Source organism: Anabrus simplex, chromosome 2 (assembly GCF_040414725.1).
Source record: "Anabrus simplex isolate iqAnaSimp1 chromosome 2, ASM4041472v1, whole genome shotgun sequence".
NCBI classification, from domain to species: Eukaryota; Metazoa; Arthropoda; class Insecta; order Orthoptera; family Tettigoniidae; genus Anabrus; species Anabrus simplex.
This window is the reverse complement of record NC_090266.1, coordinates 1,143,746,143-1,143,769,820: the sequence shown is the minus strand read 5'-3', so window position 1 is coordinate 1,143,769,820 and position 23,678 is coordinate 1,143,746,143. Positions and strand designations below refer to the sequence as shown.

The following is a 23,678-nucleotide window of genomic DNA, read 5'->3' as shown; positions in this document are numbered from 1 at the left end:
CACAAGGCTGTTTTAAGTGTGGGGCCTTCTCACATATCGCCAAAAATTGCCCAAACTCAAATAGCACCCCCTCCTGCTCAACTTCTGGTGCAAATTCCACCTATGCCAATAATAAAAAGTGACTAGTGGCTTCGGCTGAGTCGACTAATCCATCTTCCCGAGACTCAGCCCCTAGTAAACAGATTGTAAATGCAGAGAACGATCAGCCTTCAAGTTCATCTTTTGAATGCCCTAAAGAATGTCTTAGGATTGCGGCGGATACCCCCGCACCTGTTCCTTTCCTTAAGATTGAGGTAAATAACGAGCCTATAACAGCTCTCTTAGATTCAGGTAGTGTTTGTTCGATTATTGCGGCCGAATGGTATTCTAAATTGAAAACGGTTTGTAAACTTCCTGACTATGTCTCTTCTCCTGTTCAATACGTTTCGGCTAATTCATCTCCATTAGAAATTCTAGGTTCCTTACTGGTCAAAATTCGTGTTTTTAAGTTTACATGGAAAGTTAAATTGTTTGTGGCCAAGCAATTGTCTTGCCCCATTATATTGGGAGCTGACTTTATTTCTCACACTGGTCTTGTGCTCGATCTGCAGTCTAGGTCGTGCACATTCAAATTTGCTTCTAGTTGTAAAATCCCACTATTAAAGTGTAATTCTGTGTCATGTTCTTCTATGTCGCCTATCCAGGATGAGATGTTGTTAGACCTTAGACATCTACCTGAGAAGCAGGCTGATAGTATTCGCAAACTGTGTCAGTCGTTTCCCGAGGTGTTCTCTGATACTCTTGGTGTTACTGACCTTATTGAATACAAAATTGAGGTTACGGATTCGATTCCTGTCCGTTTTCCACCGTATAGGCTATCTCCACCTAAAATGAAGGCTCTGAAGGAAATCATCGATCAGATGTTGAAGGACGGTATTATTAGGCCCTCTAAGTCAGCGTATTCTTCGCCTATTTTTCTAGTACCGAAACCCCAAGGAGGTTTCAGGCCTGTCATTGATTACAGGGCTCTCAATCGGAAGGTGGTGTTACAATCTGTGCCCCTTCCCGACCTTCATTCTTGTTTTTCATGGTTTCGTAAGGCCAAGTTCTTCACCATCTTGGACTTAAATCAGGCCTATAATCAAATTCCCCTGGCCGAAGAGTCTAAACACCTTACAGCGTTTGCCACGGACTGGAATTTATACGAATACAACCGCGTGCCTTTCGGGCTCCCCACGGGGGCAGCTGTGCTCACTAGGCTACTAGATAGGGTCTTCTCCGACACAAATTCGAGTACTTATATCACTACTTAGATGATGTCGTAGTATTTTCAGAGACTTTTGAAGAACACCTAGATCATCTGCGAGAAGTTCTCGATCGCCTTCGTAAGGCTGGGTTAACTGTTAAGTTGTCCAAGGTTGCCTTCGCTAAGCCCTCTATGTCTTTCCTAGGGCATATTGTGTCACCCGATGGTGTAGCAGTTGATCATTCTAGAACACAGGCCATCCGTGATTTTAAACCTCCCAAGGACATTAAAGGTATCGCCAGGTTCATTGGTATGGTGAATTTCTTCAGAAAGTTCATTCCTAACTTTGCTAATAGAGCGGCGCCCTTAAACCTTCTTCGTAGGAAAGGCATCAAATTCGAGTGGGGACCTTCTCAACAAGCCGCTTTTGAAGACCTTAAATTAGCTCTTTGTAATGCCCCTGTACTTGCTATGCCTGATTTCTCGAAGAAATTCATCGTCCAAACCGACGCGTCGTCGTCAGCAGTAGCTGCAGTCCTTCTTCAAGAGACTGAACTAGGGAGGCGACCCATCGCCTATGCGTCTAGGACATTGTCGGCTCAAGAAGCCAAGTATTCCATCTATGAGCTCGAAGGTTTGGCAGTCTTATTTGCCTTAGAAAAGTTCCGTCTCTATCTGGAACACGTTAAATTCGACCTGGAGACAGATAATCAAGCCTTAAGCTGGGTCTTAGGTAGGCCGCGTCGTACTGGTCGTATAGCCCGCTGGGCTATTCGTATTTCCGCCTTCCAGTTTGATGTTAGACATATCAGAGGTACCGAAAATGTTGTTGCTGATGGACTCAGCCGTATGTTTCATAACGACGTAGAGACCCACGAACCGGTCGACAGTTCATCACCTTCCGAGTCCATACTATCTGGTGTTAATGCCATCTTAACAGATGCTCCCATGCTTTTTAGGGATATTGAGAAATACCAACGTGAAGATCCGACGCTGGCTCCGATAATGGAAACCCTTTCTTCTGGGGAACATGCTGTCCCTTATGTTCTGAGGAATGGTGTTCTATGTTGCCCTTCGAGGCATGATAAGTTGATGAAAGTTGTTGTTCCAGCGGTTCTTGTACCTATGATCTTCAAATACTATCATGAGACCCCATTGGGGGGGCATCTTGGAATCTTTAAAACTCGTGAAAAGATTCGTGAAATGTTCATATGGAAAGGTATGGACGGTGAAATTCGGGAACTTGTAAAAGCTTGTAAATCTTGTTTGATCAGTAAACCCACCATGTCCACTAAAGTAGGCCTTTTGTCTTCTCATCAAGCGTCGCGCCCCATGGAACGCCTGTATATTGATTATGTGGGACCCTTCCCCCAGTCAAAGGGTAATGCCAACAAGTTCATCTTTGTGTGTGTAGATGGTTTTACAAGATTTTCCTGGTTATTTCCGACTAAGCTGGCTACCGCTCAGTCAACTATTACTTGCCTAAATTCTATTTTTGCTTCTTTTGGTCCGTGCCAATACATTGTATCTGATAATGCTAAGGCTTTTACATCTAATTTATTTCGTAAATTCTGTTTTGACTTGTCCATCTCTCATGTAACTACTTCCGCTTATTACCCTCAACCATCTCTGGCTGAACGGGTTAACCGTAATCTCAGGTCCGCACTTATTGCCTATCATCATGAAGATCATTCTAGGTGGGACACGTCCCTGCATTGGTTAGCTTTTGCTTTGAATTCGGCGGTTCATGAATCACACAAATTTACTCCAGCTTCTTTGATGTTTAAGTTCGTTCCCAACACGCCGCTCTCTAACCTCTGGTCTCTGAATGACATTCTGCCCGAGACAATAGATCCGGACAACATTAAAGATCTTTGGAAGAAGGCTAAAGCTAATCTTAAAGTATCTCATGAAAAGGTTAGGGAAAGGTATGATCGTGGACGGAGACCCACCACTTTGAAGGTAGGTGACCAGGTTATGGTCAAAAATTTTGTTCCCGCGGGCAAGCTTGCCCCCAGATTTCATGGGCCTTGTATCATTCTCGATTTTCTTACGCCGGTTACCTTATTGCTAAGTAATCCAGCCACCGAGAGGATATTTAGAGTTCACCTGTCCCAGGTGAAACCGGTGTAATTTCTGTGTTAACTTGCTTCATATTATTCTGAAAGGATATGAAGGTTTTATTTTTTTTGAGTTTCACTTTTAAGGCATTCTGCCCCTTCTATAATATTTTGGTTTTAGATGTAAGCCTTTTGTAAAACCCACCCCGATCCGTTAAACTGCCATCCTGTTCTTGCCACGGCCATTACCACGCTCCCGTCTCCTGCTCCACCTTACACTGTGGCTTCATAATAGTAAATGCCATGGATATCTACACGCCGCTGGCCCCTCAACCTCTCCACAAGCCTGTACCCTCAAAGAAGATGATAGTCCAACACAATTCTGCCGCCTAGCTTTAATGTTTCAGCGCCCCCGCAGCCGCGCAGCGCCGTGCAGCGACTGGGGAGGGGGATGGGCCCCCTCCTCTCCAGCGAGGACGACATGTGCACGGCGAGCCGGAGCTCTCCTCCCGGCCAAGGCTGACGTGCGGCGCACGACCTGCTACTTGCCCGCAGCCTGTATATGTTCACCGCGGGCGCGGCGTGCTTCAACACCTCTGCTCCCCTCATAGTGCGGGCGAGCGGTATCTCAGGGTACTTGAGGGGTCCGAGCGGCCTCCTTTTGGACGCAAGCTGCAACGGCCGGTCCGGCCATCCAACTTCATCAACATCAACTACATGGACAGTTACTATAAGAGATAACTACATTTGGGAATTCAACAGCAATATTTGGTGGACCGTGCAAAAAATTTTTCTTCACTTCTAAGTATTAAAAGTTTATCTTCAGAAATTCAAATTCTACAAACTTAAAGACTTTCATTCACCTGCAACAACAACATTTTGAAACTGAATTAAGAAATCTTGTAAATGCTTCTGCTATCTATCTTCGTATCAACATCATTATTTGGACTTTGTTTCAAACTGATGTCATGTGTCACCCGTGGAGGAACTTTTGGGGGGGGAGGTCTGTACCGGGCGGTACACCTCTACACCGTTTATTTAAAAGTTGCGCCAGTTGAAACTCCTCTTCTGGAGGAAGGTTGAACTTTATCTACTCTATTAATTCTCTACTTTCTCAGAAGATGTCACCACGTGGAAAATTTTGAGTTTTTGAACTGTGTCACTTTTGATGTGTTTTTGTTTCGCTTGAAGTAAGAAGTGTGATCTTTCTCTTCTAGAGGACACTACTGAAGATCAACAATAGCGCACCCTAGTGCGGAGTCAAAGAACTATTTTGTTGGAGAAATTTTTATTTCAAAAGTTTGTTTCTTGTTAAATTTCTTTCTGTTATTGTTTAAGTTGGCTGTATACCCCTCTTTTTCCCCTTGTTTTAGATTTATCCAATCCCGAATTTCTTTTAGTAATTTCTGACCAATCTGGTGTATCTTCCCCCAACTTGTATCTGTTGCGGGGTCCTATCCAATAAAAACATTGTGGGCGGGTGTTTTCATTCCCCTAACGCCTAGAAACTTCCGCGAGAGTATATAAACTGCTGATTTTAGGGTCTCCGGGCCACTTCTGTTCCATCTTTCAGTGTATTAAGTACATAGCAGGAGGCGGGAAGCGCCTCTTTCCTCGGCGGCGGTCAACAATAAGGTAATGGCCGATTAATAAATTCTTTCTTTTCTTGCTCAGCAGTTTAACTTTCGGGGCGGGTTCTAAGCGTTCAACCATGTAACCTTTTCCTAAAATGTAAAAACAACTGGTATCTATTCTATTTTAAAACGACATATCGGGATAGAGAGTGCTTAACCCTCTCGAGCTCCCACTCACATCGTCTTGAGGTGAACTTATTCTCTCAACCAATTCTTCCGTAATGTAATGTAAATTGCTATTACGTCACCTCTGTAGTATGGGATTAGCCCTTGCATCAGTGGCCTAAGAGCCAAAGTAGGTCTTAAAAACCAAGTGTATTAGGAGTGCAAGTTCGCCTCCTCTCAAATTGTTTTAGAGGTCATTTAATTAACCTGCTTTTCATTTAATAGACCTCAGTAGATTGGGTATTTTACCCCTGTGTTTATGTCCGTTGAGGACAACTTGAAGGTGGAGTTTGGTGTGGCCTAGGAGAGGCTTAAATTAAAGAGCGTGTGGCTCTTTTGGAAACGGAGTGTTGTATGCCTCGAGGAGGCTTTACTGTGTAATTTGGAGCAAGTGCTCCAGGGTTTGATTGGGGTCTTCTGCCCCTTTGTTAAAATTTGTATATCGGAAAGTTGGGCTAGTTGCTCAAAAATTGTGAACTCAGGGCTCGAAGCCCAAACTCTGTAATCCCTGTAATTGTACATTTCAAATTGTGTTTCGGCTACTAAGTACCTGTTCTTTGTTATTACTTAATATTGAAAAGGAAATATAACCTTGTTAACTTTTACATTAACTTTGATTCCGTAGTTTGAGACCCATTCACGCCCGCACCTTCTTACACCTCTTCCTACCACCAAAATACGGTAACAATTATTATTATTATTATTATTATTATTATTATTATTATTGTTACGGGGTTACTACCCGTGGAGCAGAAAGAGGTTAAAGAAGGTGTCGGGGTAAATGGGTCTATACAATATCAAAATCAATTTAACTTGAACTGAAGGTTATATTTTTTCAGAAAACAACTACTTAACAATTTTCACGTGGTGAACATAAACCATATCAGGTACAAAGTACTCTTGAAATAAGAGTAGGAAAGTCCGAGATTAGTGACTTTTACAGATCCTGGGCTTCAAGCCACTCACTTTACAATCCTGAGCTCCCAGTTCAAATTTACAATTCAAAAATGAAAACAAATTTAGTCAAGGGCAGAAATCTCCTAATTCAAAGAGCACTTGCTCCTAAAATTACAATATTTAGCCTTCCAGAGGCACTCTTTACAATTACAAAACTTGGAAAAGAACTAACAGGCTCTCGGCTCCTTACTGCCTACTCGAGGCAACATTACATCAATCTCTGGTCTCTCAAACCACCATTTACAAATGGAACTTATTTTTACAGGGGTATTAAATACCCAACCTACTGGGCCTTCGTGGTATAAGAATAACAGTTTAAAATAATGGCCCGAACACAAAATGAATGGAGGCGTATACTTGCACTCCTAGATATGAACACTTAAAAACCTAAAGGGCTCTAGTCCGATGGAACAGGGACTATTCCCAAACTACTGAGGTGACTCTTATAGAAATTACTTTAACACCTTACAGAAGAAAAAAAAAAGGTTACAAAACGTAGTCACCTCAAACCAAGATGAAGGTGAGCTCGAGAGGGTAATTCACTCTCTATCCCCGATTTACAGTTATAGATTTTATGAAATTTTTACATTAGCCGAAAGATGATTTACCTTTTAGAAAAGTAGATTACATAGTTAAAGATTCTGACCTTTCCCTTGGATTAAACTGCGGAGGTAGCAAGAAAGAATAAAGTTATGTGGCCATTATCTTGTAGATATTCTAGCTGCTGACGAAAGAGGTCGCCTGCCTCCTGCTTAAGCACACACACTCAGATGGACGATGTTTCAATTGGCCAAGAAACGAGAAAAGCCGCAGTTTATAAACCCTCAGGGAAGGTTCGAGATCAAGACTAAACTAGCCACACCCTCACAATTTTATTGGTTGAGTTCAAAAGTAACACTCAGAATCGAACAAGAAGCCAGTGATAGGTTGAAAATTAATTACAGAAATTTTTCATTGGCCAGATTCAAAACTGGCAGAAAGGAAAAGGAAATATTGCCAACCCAAAAATAAATGAACATCAATCAGTTGCAAAAACCTAGAAATACAAAACTTCTTTAAATTATAAGTTCTTTCACTTTGCACCAGGGAGCATGATCGTAGTTTTTTGGTAGTGTCACCTGTGGAGAAATGTCCAAACTTCTTGATGTACAGCAAACAAAACTAGGAGAAATTCAGTCAGTTTAGGAAATTTCACAATAACAAAATTACTCAATATTTTAGTGGTGACATCTTCTGATTAAAGTTCCAAGTTGGTGTAGTTTCAGTTTCACTGTTTTACCAATAGAGGAGTTTATTTAGGCGCTAATTTTGATTGCGCGGCGTTGAGGTGTTCCTCACGGTACAATTATTATTGACTTGCTAAGATAGTAGGGCCCCTGTCATCAACCATAACTCTGTGATGACTAATGTTGACACCACAGGGATGATCAGATTCATTGCACTGCCATTCACACATGGATTTTAGGGAAACTTATTTCAGTATTATAACAGACTTTCCCATGTGGTAGTTGCAACCTGATACTTCTTGAAGTGTTAAGAGGTTACCCTAGCTCAGGCCTTTCCAACTCGAGCACTTAGTGCTGGGGCGCACCAGCGCTGCACTCAGCAGCACCGTTCCCCCCCTTCCCCACCTACCCCGCGCAGTGGTCGGTGCATGTGTGCGTAAGAGACTGAACATTCATTCTCATTCTCTCTGTGTGTGTGTCATTGTCAGTAGAATCAATTCGATAGAACAGACAGTGGAGCAGTTGGTTTCACCTTCGTTAAAAATGTCGTCTAATCCTTCATGGGTGGATTTATATTTTGTTCTCACTACCGAAGGGAAAGCTCACTGTTTAATTTGTCATGTCATTTTAAGCGCAAAGTCTTCAACCGTGCGACGACACTACCACAATAAACATGTTCCCACCTGTGATGACATTGTTGGCGCAGCAAGAACCGAACAAATTGCTAAGTTAAAATCTGAAAGTTCTTCAGAGATACGTAATAGCTTACTCATTAAGAATTGTTTTATATGCAATTTAGGAGACTTGTTTTCGTTTTTGGTTTTGTATTATTAAGAATTGTTTAGAATTAGACTTGGATGTGCTGCTAAGAAAAAACACCGGGCGAATTGGCGGCGCGGTTAGGGGCGCTCAGCTGTAAGCTTGCATCCAGGAGATATTGGGTTTGAACCCCACTGTCGGCAGCGCTGAAGATGGTTTTCCGTGATTTCCCATTTTCAAACCAAGAAAATGCTGGGGCCAGGGCCGCTTCCTTCCCATTCCTACCCTTTTCCTATCCCATCATCGCCATAAGACCTATTGCAAAAATAAAAAACAAAGATAATTAATTTAATTTTTTTATCTCCCTCTCCCAAAGATACTTGAACCCAATACTTTAGAAGGCGCAGTTCGAGCACGTTATGGGCTATTGTTGCTCTGAAAATTGCAAAAAAACAGATTTTTCAATTCCTAATTTAAATAAACGGAGAACTAGGACTTCTCTGTCCGATGCGGACTTAGAGGCTGTACTTAGAATTTCTACTGCCAAATCGATTGTACCCATTATTGGTAAATTAGTTGCTGCAAAACGATGTCAGCAATCGACTTAAACGCCAAATGTGCATTAAGGCAAACACAAAGTATGTACAGAATAAATTATGTGTTTATGTGTTCACAAAACTGCCATAAATAATATTGTTTTCATAAGCTGCACGCAGACTTGACGACCTGTGGTTCTGCCTCTGTCACTTCCCCTCCTTCTCCCACCACCTCAGTGGTGCTATAGCACAGCACCGGGGCTGCTGACGGGGCCGGCCGGGGCCGTGGGAGCACCTCGGTTGGAATCACTTGCCCTAGCTGGTAGATTGCTAGGTCTTTCATCCATCGAGCATGCGTGGATCTTTTGATCCTTGTGAATCTGACCATCCATGCAAAATTGTCTCCCTAAGATGACATTGTAAAATTCTTAAATGAATGCAGGTAGTGGTAACTACAAAGGTTACAGAGTACAACAACATGGAAATTTAACCCATTGTTGTTTATGCATTATATGCATTGTAAACTTGTAACATGCATCAGTCACGTATCAAAACTAATTTATTCAAATAGGTAGCATAACTCATTTTTTGTATTGAAAATGGGACAAGCATGTTTTCCTTCAGTGTATGTGAAAGAATCCTGCTGTACTGTACCAATCTAATCAAAAGCATAACTTTTTCACAATTTTTAGAGAATTTTGCCAGTGGTAATGCTGAATGTCATCCAGGCATGCATTGATGATGAAATGGCCAAGTTAAAAACTATTGTATTTAACATGAAACTGCCTCCACAAAATGACATTGGAAAATTCTCAAAGGGCTGCATGTAGTTGCGACTGTGAAGGTTACTGAGTATGACGACATTGAAATTTAACATAGTAGTAAATGAAATGAAATGGCGTATGACTTTTAGTGCTGGGAGTGTCTGAGGACATGTTTGGCTCGCCAGGTGCAGGTCTTTCTATTTGATTCCCGTAGGCGACCTGCGTGTCATGATGAGGATGAAAGGATGATGATGACGACGACATATACACACAGCCGCCATGCCAGAGAAATTAACCAATGGTGGTTAAAATTCCCGACCCTGCCGGGAATCAAACCCGGAGCCCCTGTGACCAAAAGCCAGTACGCTAACCATTTAGCCATGGAGCCGGACGGCGTAGTACTGTTATGCATTACATGCATTGTAAACTTATAATGTGCATCAATCATATAAACTAGTATGCTAATTTTCAATCACCTACTAGGCCTATAACATGGTTTTAGTATTGAGATTTCAGTTTCCTTCAGTGAAAGTGAAAGAATGCTAACCTAATGAAAAACATAACTTTATGAACATTTTTGGCCAATTTTGCCAGTGTTGGTGCTGAATGTCATCCAAGGATGCATTAATAAAGTGGCCAAGTGTAAAATTATTGTATTATTTATGTTATTAAAATTGTTAGAGTAGAAGTTTGGTTTAAGAAAACAGCAGGACCTCCGGTCTGTATGAGGTACAGTAGTTGGGGACAAGAAAAGACTCACAATAATAACTAACTTTGTCGTAATGGTCCACTTTTCAATACTATATTATGCAATGTTTACATTACATTTTTAATCTAGGAACTAGTTTCGGCCCTGGCTGGCCATCATCAGCCTTAATACAAAACTGTACAAATACATCTAATGACTAAAGCAAATGTTTAAACACAAACGAATGACGTTGAAAGATGTTTTCTGTAAAGTATACGATGAAATTAAAATAAGGCTCTAAAATTCTTAGATGCATTGCATCATGTTAAAATGTTTCATTATTGCCTCTTGTTAAAATATCATGAAAAACGCTGAAAAGTTCATCTGTTAGAAATTGTCAATGGTTGAATCAAGGATGGCACACGAAGATATTATTATTTTATAAGTTGTTTTACGTCGCACCAACACAGATAGGTCTTAAGGCGACGATTGGACAGGAAAGGGCTAGGAGAAGGAAGTGGCCATGGCCTTAATTAAGGTACAGCCCCAGCATTTGTCTGGTGTGAAAATGGGAAACCACGGAAAACCATCTTCAGGGCTGCCGACAGTGTGCTTCGAACCCACTATCTCCCGAATACTGGATACTGGCCGCACTTAAGCGACTGCAGCTATCGAGCTCGGTAAGATATGATTAAATTGCTGCCATGTTCTTAGATTGCAGCTGGTAGAGATTCGCAATTCAATGCGGTGTCCATGAAGTTAACCTTTTGTTGCGGCATGTGGTGCATGGCCTACTGTTGTGTGACTCATTATTGTGATCACAATTCAATATGGATCAAAACCATGAAATTTATATCCTACAAAGAACCCAACTCTTAAATTTTACCGTTTAGTCACTTCCTTTTTTTTTTGCTCAAAACAATTAACATAAAATATATAACAATTATTGAAATTTCTAAATGAAATCGAAATAAAGTGAAGTTAACAATTAACAGTAATAGAGGATACATTAAATATTAATAAATCTAACAAGGTAGAGATTCTGTCTCAAGGATTCGGGTGATGTTGACTTGACTTAATTCCGATGACCGCTCGTTGATGAGTGATTCTGCTGTGGCGGAAATGAATGCTGACTGTGGAGGCAGTAATGAAGTGTGTACCGGGCGAGTTGGCCGTGCGTGTAGAGGCGCGCGGCTGTGAGCTTGCATCCGGGAGATAGTAGGTTCGAATCCCACTATCGGCAGCCCTGAAGATGGTTTTCCGTGGTTTCCCATTTTCACACCAGGCAAATGCTGGGGCTGTACCTTAATTGAGGCCACGGCCGCTTCCTTCCAACTCCTAGGCCTTTCCTATCCCATCGTCGCCATAAGACCTATCTGTGTCGGTGCGACGTAAAGTCCGTAGCAAAAAAAAAAAAATGAAGTGTGCGATGTTGAGCCGCGTTGTTGCATGTAAGGTGCATGGGAGCTTCCTGCCCAGTTTGGTAGTCACTGTGCTAAAATTTATGGCTTTCAAGGTGCTCGATGGAAAGGGAACGGTCAATGGAGAGAAAGTTCATACATCCACCAAAAGGAAGAGGAAACAATACACTATCCCTTTGTAAAAGGAAGTTTGACTTACTTTTAAATACCTCCAACAGATGGTAGCGTAATACAGAGGCCACATGTTGTGTTTAAGTATGGCACCTCACACCTGCCAATGTTTGGGGCATGCCATTTGTTCTCTGTAGTATACTGGTCTCTCCTCCCACAATGTTTTGTTCTAATTTGGTGGAAGGAACATCTGTCATCTCTTTCAGTGAACTGCTGCTGATGACTGTGAAATAAATCACTTGATAAGTCAGCTTCTGAGTATGGTGTGTTTCTTTGAACATTTTCACACATCCTGTTCATGCACTTGTAATTTTCTTATTATCAGCTTTCACCTTCATTATCAATCTATAAGAGATATATATCAAGAGATTTTTCTTGCAGTACTGAACACTATCTGCGCTTCAGTGGACTTCAGTGGCTTCCACTGTATGTAGGAGAGAGAGATACTTTGGAAATAACTGTTTTTATGCAGGTTATGTTGTATTTGAATGATGGCTGCAGCACTGCAATTGTTTGTCAGGGTCATGTTAGCCAAGTGGCATTGTCACTGGCTTCTCACATTGCAGTGTAATTCAAATTCCAAACAATGGGTGTAAGATTTTTAGAATGAAAATTCACCCCCCTGCGGTAGGGATTTCATGTAAAACTTAGAGGTCCTTTGGCTATAATCACGATATAAGCAGTCATATAAAACTACAAGCTTGCTTGCTTACAACTGTTCATCAGCAAAAGTTGGTGAATTTTGGACACAAGTGAATAGTGTAAGGATCACTTACCATCGTGGCACCATTAAAACATTTGATTTACTGCCTTGATGAATGTAACAGGTTACACTGATGTACAACCCTACTGACTTACTCTCCACATCCTGTATGTATTATGGTGAAATATTATTAGTTTCTTCAGCACTGCATAATAAATGAATCCTGTGAAAATCAGAAATTTTAGTTGTGGTCTTTATATGTTTATGAGCAGCAGTTTATGTTGAGTAACGATAGACATCAGAGTTGAGTGCTTTAAATTCAGAATCAGGTTGAATAAGCCAGCTTCTGAGTATACTGTGTTTCTTCGAAAATTTTCACTCATGATCATGCACTTCTAATTTTCTTATCAGGTTTTCCTTTGATTATTAGTCTATATGAGATGTATATCCGGAGGTTTTTGCCTGTAGTACTGAATATTATCAGTGGACTGAGTATGTCTTGGCCTAGATTGCAGAAAGTTAGGTTTGTTTGCTGTTACAGACATTGGTACTAAATTAGACATCATTTTGGTGGTAAGAGAGAGAGGGATACATTTTAGAAATCTATGTATTAGAAATCAAAAGGTTGTAATATTGCTTGTAATATTTGTGATGTAAATTTTAAAATTATTTAGACACAGAGCTGAACCAGATTTTTGTGTTTGTCCAGTTATTGAGATTTTATTTACCTCCTGTTCCTAGTCTGATTTTTACAAAACTATTGTAGTAATTTTTATTTATTTTTAGGACAAGAACGATTCACATGGATGACTCGAGTGTATTACAAGGATGCCCAGGGCTGTGTAATTATGTTTGACCTAACAAATAAGAATTCCTTTTCAAATACTCTTAAATGGAAAAGAGATGTGGATTCAAAATGTTCTCTTCCTGATGGAAGTCCTATCCCTTGTATGCTGCTAGCAAATAAGGTGAGTGAGACTTTGTCAACAGTGGTATTTATTTATTACATTAAATTACTTCACCCCAGTAGTGCTGCACTCATTTAACCCTTTCCACTCGGATTTCAGACATAGCCTGACAGCACGTTTTATTGTTCTAATCGGACGTTGGGGATAGTCAGAGTCAGCATTTGCATACCACCTTTCTAGAAACAATTAGAAACAGCTTTTGTGCAAACTCTTTAATTTAGTATGTAGAGCCATTTTATGACATAAGATAGATTTACATATCACTGTCTTCAATGTGAAAGACATCCTATAGGGTTTCATAATTTCTAGTACAACTCATACAGTGGTCAAAATAAATGTTGCATATTGCTTTATTGTCAATACTGGATATAATAGGAAACAAAACCAACTTTGTATTGTCAGGTACTATCATAAGAAACTGAAAATAAAGGAGATAAACACCAACAAAAAAAAAAATCACAAAACCTTACGAAGATTCCACTGCAGTTTTATTCTCACTGTCATCTTGCATAACACATTGTTTATGACCCAGTTGGCCCTCCTTGTAATTGGAGACACCTTTGAATGCAGTTATGGATACTCCTTACCAAATTGTCTTGATACGCCTGTGGGATATTGTCCCATTCCTCCACAGCAGCCTCAATGATGCCCTGTAAGGTCTGTGGTGGGACAGGACGATTGTAAACTGCTTGTTTTAGCATGGCTCATGCATTCTTAATGCAGATGAGATCTGGTTAATATGGAGGCTATTCCATCCGACTGATTCCATGCTCCACTAGGAAGGTTTTCACAAGATTGTGATGATGGGGCGGCGTGCATTGTCGTCCATCAGCGTGAATCCCGCTCCAATATGTTCACCAGATGGAGCCACAATGCGTGCAAGGATGCCATCCTGTGACTTCACACCAGTCAGCCTCCCACATATTGGCACAAGGCATGTCCTGTGGCCACACATGATTCGACCCGAAAACAAGACCGAACCGCCTTGATAAGGGTGGCAGTCTATGATAAAGTTAGGATGTAAACGTTGTCCTCATTGCCTTCCACATGAATATTATTATTGTCAGGGTGGAGACTGATACGGGTCTCATCAGAAAAGATCGCTGTGTCCCAATGCTGCCTAGTCCACAAGGGATGGTTTCATGTCCATGCGAGACGAGCACCTCTCCGAACCAGATTTAGTGCAGGAATCTTGAGAGTTCGTCTGGCACGTCATCCCTGCTGATGGAGCCTATTTCATATCATTTGTGCGGACACTTGCACCCCTATGGCTGTTTGGAACAGCCGCCATAGTCGTGTAGCGTTGTGTTGAGGGTTTCTGCTTGCTGTTATTTGCAGATATCGGTCCTACACACCTGTTGTCTTTCTTTCGCGGGCCACTTCTGGGACAGTCCTCAATTGATACTGTCTCCAAAAACTTGTTCTAGTTTCTAGAGACATCATTTTTGTACCATAAAATATATAATTAATAAACACACAAGGTAAAGATAAACAAATACGCTTAACAAGGACAACTAATATGAATAGATGGACAACAGGATGTGTGGAATAATGCTGGATATGCTTGCCGGAATCGTAAACTGGTAGTGCACCGAGCTCTATAGCTGCAGTCATTAAAGTGCGGCCAGTATCCAGTATTCAGGAGATAGTAGGTTCGAACCCCACTATTGGCAGCTCTGAAGGTGGTTTTCCGTGGTTTCCCATTTTCACACCACACAAATGCTGGGGTTGTACCTTAATTAAGGCCACGGCCGCTTCCTTCCCACTCCTAGCCCTTCCCTGTCCCATCGTCGCCATAAGACCTATCTGTGTCGCTGCGACGTAAAGCAATTAGCAAAAAAAATCTGCTAGTGCTTGAACTCTCGAATAAGACTATCAGGTTCCTTTATTACATATAAGCGTTTAGGTTCATTTAGATAATATACTTAACACTAAAACACAATCGTAGAGAACACGTAGTTTAATCGTATTAATAGACAATGTTTGTCGACACTCGGAAAATGGTTTAAAGGTATCATTTCAACATTAAATCGTCGCCTTCCTCACAAGTACAGTGACCCTTGCAATTTAGGACTGCAGAACAACTAATATTACATTAAGGTGCTACGTTGGGATATTGGGAAACAACTGAAGGCGACCCAATTGACAGCTGTGCTCGCAGGCATGAGGGGTTGATAACCCTAACATCAGAACCCAGATGATTTTCTGTGTGGCAAATAAACACAGTTTCAGAGGTGATATAAAGGAATTTACCATTTTAGAACTAAGGCTCAATATAAGTAATTTCAAAAATACAAGTGAACTAACAAACATCAAGGGGATTCTAAAGACATGACCATGCGTACCGTGAGGCAGCAGCATATTTAGAAATCCTATTTTGGAATTGAAGATTCCTATAGTTCAGTGGGCTAACCCCATTCTACTGATACAGGCAACAAAGGAAAATACAATTACATTACTTTTAAGCTCACAATTCATATGGTAAATTTGTCTACTCCCAAATAAAAATGCATCACAGCGCTGAAAAGCACTTTTTCGACTAAATTACATAATCGAAGATGAAGACGAAAATTAAAATGTACATTATTCCTATCAAGCTGGAACTCCCCACCCCAGAGTGACAGCTGAAACAAATCATATCCGCTCTGACTTGAGAACATAGGTCAGAATATAGATGCAAATATTGCATCTTAGGATATCGCCCTCCCCCCCCCCCCAGTCAGCACACGGCACCCTTCCAAAACAAGGGGACCAATTGACCAATCCTGTACAGAATTTTAAGGAGCAGCCTTCACATCTTTTTACGTGAGGGTGGAATATTTCCCACACTCTCTTGACGTTCTCCAAAATGCCCGGACCTTTGCCAGAACACCCGAAACAAGGTTTCATTCTGGCATCATTCCCACACTCTTTGACATAAAACAGATCACAGTAAACAAGGGTTCTTTCTGGAACCAGCGACACGTGAGAATAAACTAGCCATGCCTGCTATAGGGTTTTCCGACAGTTGTCACCTTTCTACATCTTACTGAGCTATAAATATTAATAATAAACTTCAGAGCAAAGCTTCATCCCCCCCCCCGCGACTTTACACACGGAACCCCATGGATAATCTTATATTTATTTTATAACCTGGGACAACCTTGACTCACAGCGACATTCGCTGCAACGTCCACGTGTCTTATTACCTGCCCATTAAAAGTGACTATATGGAGCTTCCGATTGTACATTATAGTTGTCTGAACCATCCTGAAGCACCACAACTGTTGTAATGACACACAGCACAAGTGCTGCAATGTTTACAGGTGACACGGTTGCCATAGACTACACATACTGCCATCTCACGGTAGAAACATGGACCGTTTCCACTAGAATTAGATCACAAACAAACCAATGTATTGATATCATAACGTTCAGAGTTAGCGTTCTGGCAGTATGCAACATTTAATTTGACCACTCTATTTATTTCTACTTAAGAATGTCTAAATCAGAACCTTCATTTCATTTAAGACATCAAGAAGAGAAACTTCAAATTGACTGTAGTAATTGGTAAGTCGGGAGACAGAGACGAGAAACTGTCTTCTAGTTGTTTTTAGACACGCTCTCACAACCCATGGCTTCGCCCTGGAGAACACTTAGAAATGTTTCATACAGTGAACAAATACAAGTGAATTGTTTTGATTTAAGGTTTGATGACCGAGTAATTGGCCTAGTGGTTAGAGTCGTGTAGCTGTGAGCTTGCATTCGCCAGCCTTGAAATTATTTTCATGATTTCCCATTTTCACTTCAGGCAAATGCGGGAGCTGTACCTTAATTAACGCCACAGCCGTTACCTTCTCAGTCCTAGCCATTTCCCACCATTGCATCACAAAAAACCTTTGACGTATTACTATGACGTTAAACGACTAGTAAAAAAAAATTTAATGGTACTCAACCCTGGAATAAACTGTGAGCACATGATGGATAACGGCCTAAAACTATTTGGGTGAGGAGGTGTTAAGTGTTGTACACTGTATACACTGTACACTATGTCATTTTAAATCTTACATTTAGTTATCTTGGGTCACCTCCTAGGCCACTTGGCTGTTGTATATACAAATCATCATTATTAGTGGTTTTTAATTTTCGTGTGGCTATTTCTAGCTGAGTGCAGCCCTCGTAAGGCAGACCCTCCAATGAGGGTGGGCGGCATCTGCCATGTGTAGAGAACTGCATGTAATTGTGGTGGAGGATAGTGTTATGTGTTGGTGTGAGAGTTGCGGGGATGTTGGGGACAGAACAAACACCCAGCCCCCGGGCCATCGGAATTAACCAATGAAGGTTAAAGTCCCTGACTCACCCGGGACCCTCTGAACCGAAGGCCAGTACGCTGACCATTCAGCCAACGAGTCGGACATTATTAGTGGTTTGTGGCATGGGTTCCTATAGCTATGTCCCAATTCGTGAACCATGGGCAAGCCGATGTGAATGAACATAAATCCTCTTTTAAAGTCCTTGGTGCACACCTACCTCCATGGGTTCTTCTGTTTTGAAGCCTCTTTTCTTCAAAGCATTGAATGCAATTTGAAATATAATAATAATAATAATAATAATAATAAAAAATAATAATCCCGTGTGGGGATTTACCGGTTACCTCCAAAGGGCGCGTCCCATTGGAATTGGGGAAGCTCGCTGGCTCTGCCGCCAGCAGAATCAGAGGGTAGTAGGGAAATAAAATACCACCGTGAAAAAAAAAAAAAACTGGTCCCTTGCCAGGGTTACAGCGAAGACTGGTAAATGACCAGAAGCCAGAAAACATCTTGAGGCAACCTCCAGGGCTAACAACCTAGTTGTAAAAGGATGGGTACCCGTCCAAAGCAAAGTCAAGTCAAAAAGCATGATGGCACAACATTTCAAGAAACATACCCCAGGGGGTAAATCTTCGGATAAATCCCTCGTCGTGAATGCCACGGCGCACGAGTCTCGTTCGGATTCTGGGGGATTCTGTGTTGCTATTCATATGTTCTGGGGGAGACTCGACATCGTGCAAGAGACGAGTCGGAGCGTCTCAGTGTACCCCGAAGAGTCAAAAACTCAGGCCAAAATCTAAAACCTTTCTAGCAACTTTCAACATAAATTCACTTACACAAACTGGCAAGCTGAAAACTCTCACCAAAGCTCTTCACGAAAATCAGATATCCATAATGGCCCTACAGGAAACAAGGTACTCAGATGAAGAGATTTTTGAATCCGAAGGCTACCGATTTTTCAAGAGCAAAGCGCAAAGAGGAATCCTCAATGGAGCTGTGATGCTTGGAACCGCGTTTGCTGTTAGAACCAAGATCCTTAAATCAGTTGCAAATTTCGAGCCTGTGAATGACAGATTGTCTATGCTCACAATTAAATGCGTGAACAAAACCTACGCCCTAGTTAACGCACATGCTCCTACAAACGATAAGAACAAGACTGATCCAGACGAAGTTGATAATTTCTGGGACCTACTGGATGAAAAATTAAACAAAATCCCCAAACACCATGTTAAGCTTCTTTTGGGTGACTTCAATGCCCAACTAGGTCGTGAACAGAAGTACAAGGAAGTTACAGGAAATTACCCTGCTCATAAAAGAACCAATCCCAACAGCAAAAGACTGGTGTCCATTTGCGAAAATCTCAACCTGCAGGTCATATCGACCCACTTTCGCCATCTACCCAGAAAGCAAATGACTTGGCATTCTCCCGTCCAAGCTTTCGGAGAGTTCCAAACTGATCATGTTGCAATCTCCAGGAGAAACAGCCCTGAGATTATGAATGTCAAGGTAAAGAAAGCCTCAATGTGGCCTCAGATCATTATATGTCTCTTATCAAATTCAAACCAATTCCCGCAAACACAAGGAAGACAACCAAACAGATCACCCGCTTCGACAATGATAAACTTCGGCAAAGGGTCGAGGAGTTCCAGGAGAAGGCTAGACCAAATGACTGTGACTTTAACAACGCCAAAAGTCTCCTTGTTGAGGCCACCAAAGACGTTGCAGAAATCGAGAGAAGCAAAAAGCATGCCTGGTGGAATGGTACCTGCGAATCAGTCCTCCAAGAAAGACTCAATGCGTGGAAACAGTACTACTCAACGAAATCAGAAAATGATTGGGAAACCTACAAAAGCCAATGTGCCCAAGCAGCTAGGGTGTTCAGAACTGAGAAACGTAAATACGAAAAATCTCTCATTGAAAAGATAGAACAAAACTTTAGGAATAATGAAAGCAGAGAGTACTACAGAGCCTTCAAACGCAAACTCACTGGCTATAAACCACCATCTCTATGCTTTGAGTGAAAGTACGGCACACTGCGGACGTCAAATGAAGAAAATTGCAGCATTCTGGCAGATTACTTCAAGAATTTACTTAACACATTGGAGACACCGCTCGTAGAAACTACGGGCGCGCTAATTCATTGTTGCTGACGGAGCTCGTAGAATCTACGGACACGATTTCACTGTAGCTAAAATATTGTAGTTGCCGTTTCAGCGAGCTGTGACTTCGCTAGGATACTGTTGAATGCTTCTATAAGCATGAATATACTAGCTATGAGCATAAGTCGAGAGCTCATCTTTCAAGGCATTGATAAAACAGCCACATTCCTACATAACCTAAGGCTGCGTCATCGTCGACTCTCAGCTGTGAAATGGGCGGAAAAGTACGTACGGTACATGCGGACAGGAAGAGTGTGTGTTCGAGAGGCAGGCTTGTTTGTGTAATTCTTGTGAATATTTAGCATGTCTAATTCATGTGTACGAAATTTCGACAACGGATCCATAACGGATGTTCTTATGGAAGACACGATTTCTGAAAATGAGGATGAGAACAACAATTACACACTAAGTAAACATGTTGATTCTGGCGCTTCAGGCTAGTAAATGTAGAAAATGAGCTAATTTAAAATTGGTGTGAAGTGTAACGTAGTTTTATATCGCTTCTTTGAAGTGGATTATGTAATAAAATTTTATACCGCTTCCTAAAAATGTGGGTATGTGCGTGTACCTGCAGCAACTCGATGCAACCCCGTCGTCAAACAAAGAACAGTGGGAATTCAAATTCCCGGTTGTAAACAAGGATACTGGTGCCAATTGACTAATTAGGTTAGAATGTGTATTAGTGTGTTTCAGTAGATGTGCCCACAAAGTCAAATTTCGAAATATTAACCGAACTGGCATCCATAGCTGTGTCATATTCTTCGTTTGTAAAACATATTATTTTCATAAATTTATATTAAAAAATGGCTGTACTATTATGATAATAAAACTCATTTTTGTGTAGAAGAAAGTGTGATCTTTCTATGCATTCCAGAAGTTGTTATAATCATGGCTTATCCTAGCATAAAAAAATTTTCACAAACCACTAAAAATCCTGCGATTTCTGGAGGGTAGCACATGCAAATATGACCGTCTCCAATGTGTTAATTGCTCTAAACCACAGAGCGCCATTGAGACCAAGGAACCTTTACTCAGGTACCCAGATTCCAGACCACCCGACAGAGATGAAATCAAGCGCCACATTGCCCGTCTCAAAAATAACAAAGCGCCGGGGGAAGACTCAGTAGTAGCAGAACTATGGAAATATGCCCCAGAGGAATCACTTGATATCTTGCAAAAGCAAATAGAAGAAATTTGGAACAAGGAGACCCTACCCGAAGATTGGAAAATAGCTTTGATCCATCCATTACAAAAAAAAGGCAGCATGAAGAACATCAACAATTACAGAGGAATATCTTTGCTACCCGTGACTTACAAAATACTATCACTTGTCATCCTGGAGCGTTTGGAAGCACAAGTCGAACATCAAACAGGTGAATACCAAGAAGGATTCAGAAAAGGTCGCTCAACAGCTGAACAGATCCAAAATCTCAAAATGATCATCTGATATTGTACACTAAGGTCCAAGCAGTATGTGTCTGTCTTTGTGGACTTTAAGAAAACGTACGACTCCATTGACCAGGAAGTCCTGCTAAACATCTTAAATGAATTTGGAGTTGATTTGAAACTGCTGGCATTAATTAGAGCCACCCTGACCGATACAAAATCCAAGGTGAAGTTCCACGGATGTCTCTCGCATTCCTTTGACATCAAAACAGGAGTCCGACAAAGTGTTGGGCTATCCCCGATACTCTTCAACTGTGTTCTTGAAAAGATCATCAGAACCTGGCGGGTGAGATTACAGGAAACCAACTACAGTCCATTGAAAATAGGAACCAACTAAAAGGGGATCGCAATGGACTGCTTAGCATTTGCCGATGATATTGCTGTTCTCTCAAACGACATAGAAACCGCTAGAGCTCAAGTTGAAATTTTAAAGGAAATTGCCGAACAAACTGGTTTGCAGATATCGTTTGAGAAAACAGAAGTAATGACTAACATCAAAGAGGCTCCACCAAAACTCCATACAAAATACAGGGACATCACCCGAGTAGACAAATTCAAATACCTGGGTGAAATCATCATGAAAAATGGACTGGACAAAGAAGCACTTCAGGAGCGAGTACGCAAACTGGAAATAGCTCACCAAACATCCCGCACAATCTACAACAAAAGATGCCTTTCCCAAAACACCAAGATACGTCACTATGAAACAGTTCTGAAGCCAGTAGTTCTATATGCAGCTGAAACCCTGTCTCTAAATGCTAACAAAGGACTCCTTGAAGAACTGGAGGAAAGAGAACGCAAAATTGTGAGAGGAATCTTGGGATCAAAGTACAGAAATGGAATCCATCAAAAGAGATCCAACAAGGAAGTCTACAGCAAAATAGAGGAAATTACCGATACAATCAGAAAAAGACGGGCACGATTTTACGGTCATCTGAAAAGAATGGACGGAAGAAAGTTAACTAAAGAAATCTTTCACTTTTTTGATTCAAACCCCAAAACCACAATTCCCTGGTTTAGAAATACCAAAGACGACCTGCAAATGCTACATATCTCAGCTGAAGACCCCCTTACAGACATGTCTTCCGCAAGAAAATGTTGACGAACGGGCTAACCCGAGACGAGCAACCGAAGAGAAGACACGGTGCCCCTTGGACAGAGGAGCGTAAGCAGGCCCACTCACAAAGAATGAGGGAAATTTGGGCTCTAAAGAAGGCCAAGTTTAGTGTCAAATGCAACAAGACTTAACATGGTCCTTGATGGCCCCAGCGAATTATATAATAATAATAATAATAATAATAATAATAATAATGCCCTTGTGAAAGATGATGACTCCTTAGTAGCCACATATTGACAGTATCCTAACTAAACAAACTGTTTTTCTGTATATGAAATAAGTAATATATGTTTATGTATTTCCTTCCTGTAAAAAAATGTCTGTCTTTGTGGACTTTAAGAAAACGTACGACTCCATTGACCAGGAAGTCCTGCTAAACATCTTAATGAATTTGGAGTTGATTTGAAACTGCTGGCATTAATTAGAGCCACCCTGACAATTAAGACCAGATTTTAATAAAAAGTAGAAAATGAATTCAAATCACAATAATAAATGGATGATACTACCTAAGTCAAACACCAGCCATCCACTATATCAAGTACAAAAATTAAATCTGTACGGTAGAGTATGAGGCAAAATTTAGAAAGAGATCACATTGAAAATGCTCTCTCACTTCAGTACTGGGAAAAATGCACTGCATAGCAATGCATAGCAGATATTCCTGAAGACTTATCTTAAGGATCATCATTTATGTTATTTTCTTTTTATTGATGGCTTTTATAGTTTTCATTCACACTTATCTGTATTTATCTGAGAATGTTTCATAGTTTGAACAAATTGGAACTGACATTTATATAGAGAAGAATCTTCAATTTTATATTTCAGTTAACAGAAGACTGACCGAGTGAGTTGACTTTGTGCTTAGGGGCGCGCAGCTGTGTGCTTGCATTCAGGAGTTAGTGGGTTCGAACGCCACTGTCGGTAATCCTGAAGATGGTTTTCCGTGATTTCCCATTTTCACACAAGGCAAATGCTGGGGCCGCTTCCCTCCCACTCCTGGCCCTTTCCTGTCCCATCATCGCCATAAGACCTGTATGTGTCAGTGTGATGTAAAGCCAATTGTAGATTAAAAAACTCCCCTGCAAACCATGTTACCTTGCCTCTGTGGGGAGGCTTGTGCATCTCAGTGAAGCAAATATCAGCGTTGCAGGTGCAACCATATCGAATGGGTATCTGCTGAGAGACTGACTAACAAATGGTTCATCGAAAGTTGGGTAACAGCCTTTCAGAAGTTGCAAGGGTGACAGTCCAGATGATTGACTGATATGGCCTTGTAATAATACTTAACATGGCTTATTCCTTGGTTTCCCAGTTTCACACCATGCAAATGCTGGGGCTGTTCCGTTATTAAGGCCACAGCAGCTTCCTTCCGACTCCTAGCCCTTTCCTA

General features: G+C 41.2%; 1 protein-coding gene across 3 annotated transcripts in view; it reads left to right on the top strand.

The window, feature by feature from the left end:
- The window catches only part of LOC136863353 (ras-related protein Rab-7L1), a 138,760-nt gene that overhangs the window by 45,777 nt on the left and 69,305 nt on the right, over positions 1 to 23,678 (top strand). For all 3 annotated transcript variants that reach the window (XM_067139739.2, XM_067139740.2, XM_067139741.1), the window contains exon 3: positions 13,096 to 13,277. In XM_067139739.2, coding sequence (XP_066995840.1) covers positions 13,096 to 13,277 — 182 coding nt within the window. The remainder of the gene's footprint in view (positions 1 to 13,095; positions 13,278 to 23,678) is intronic.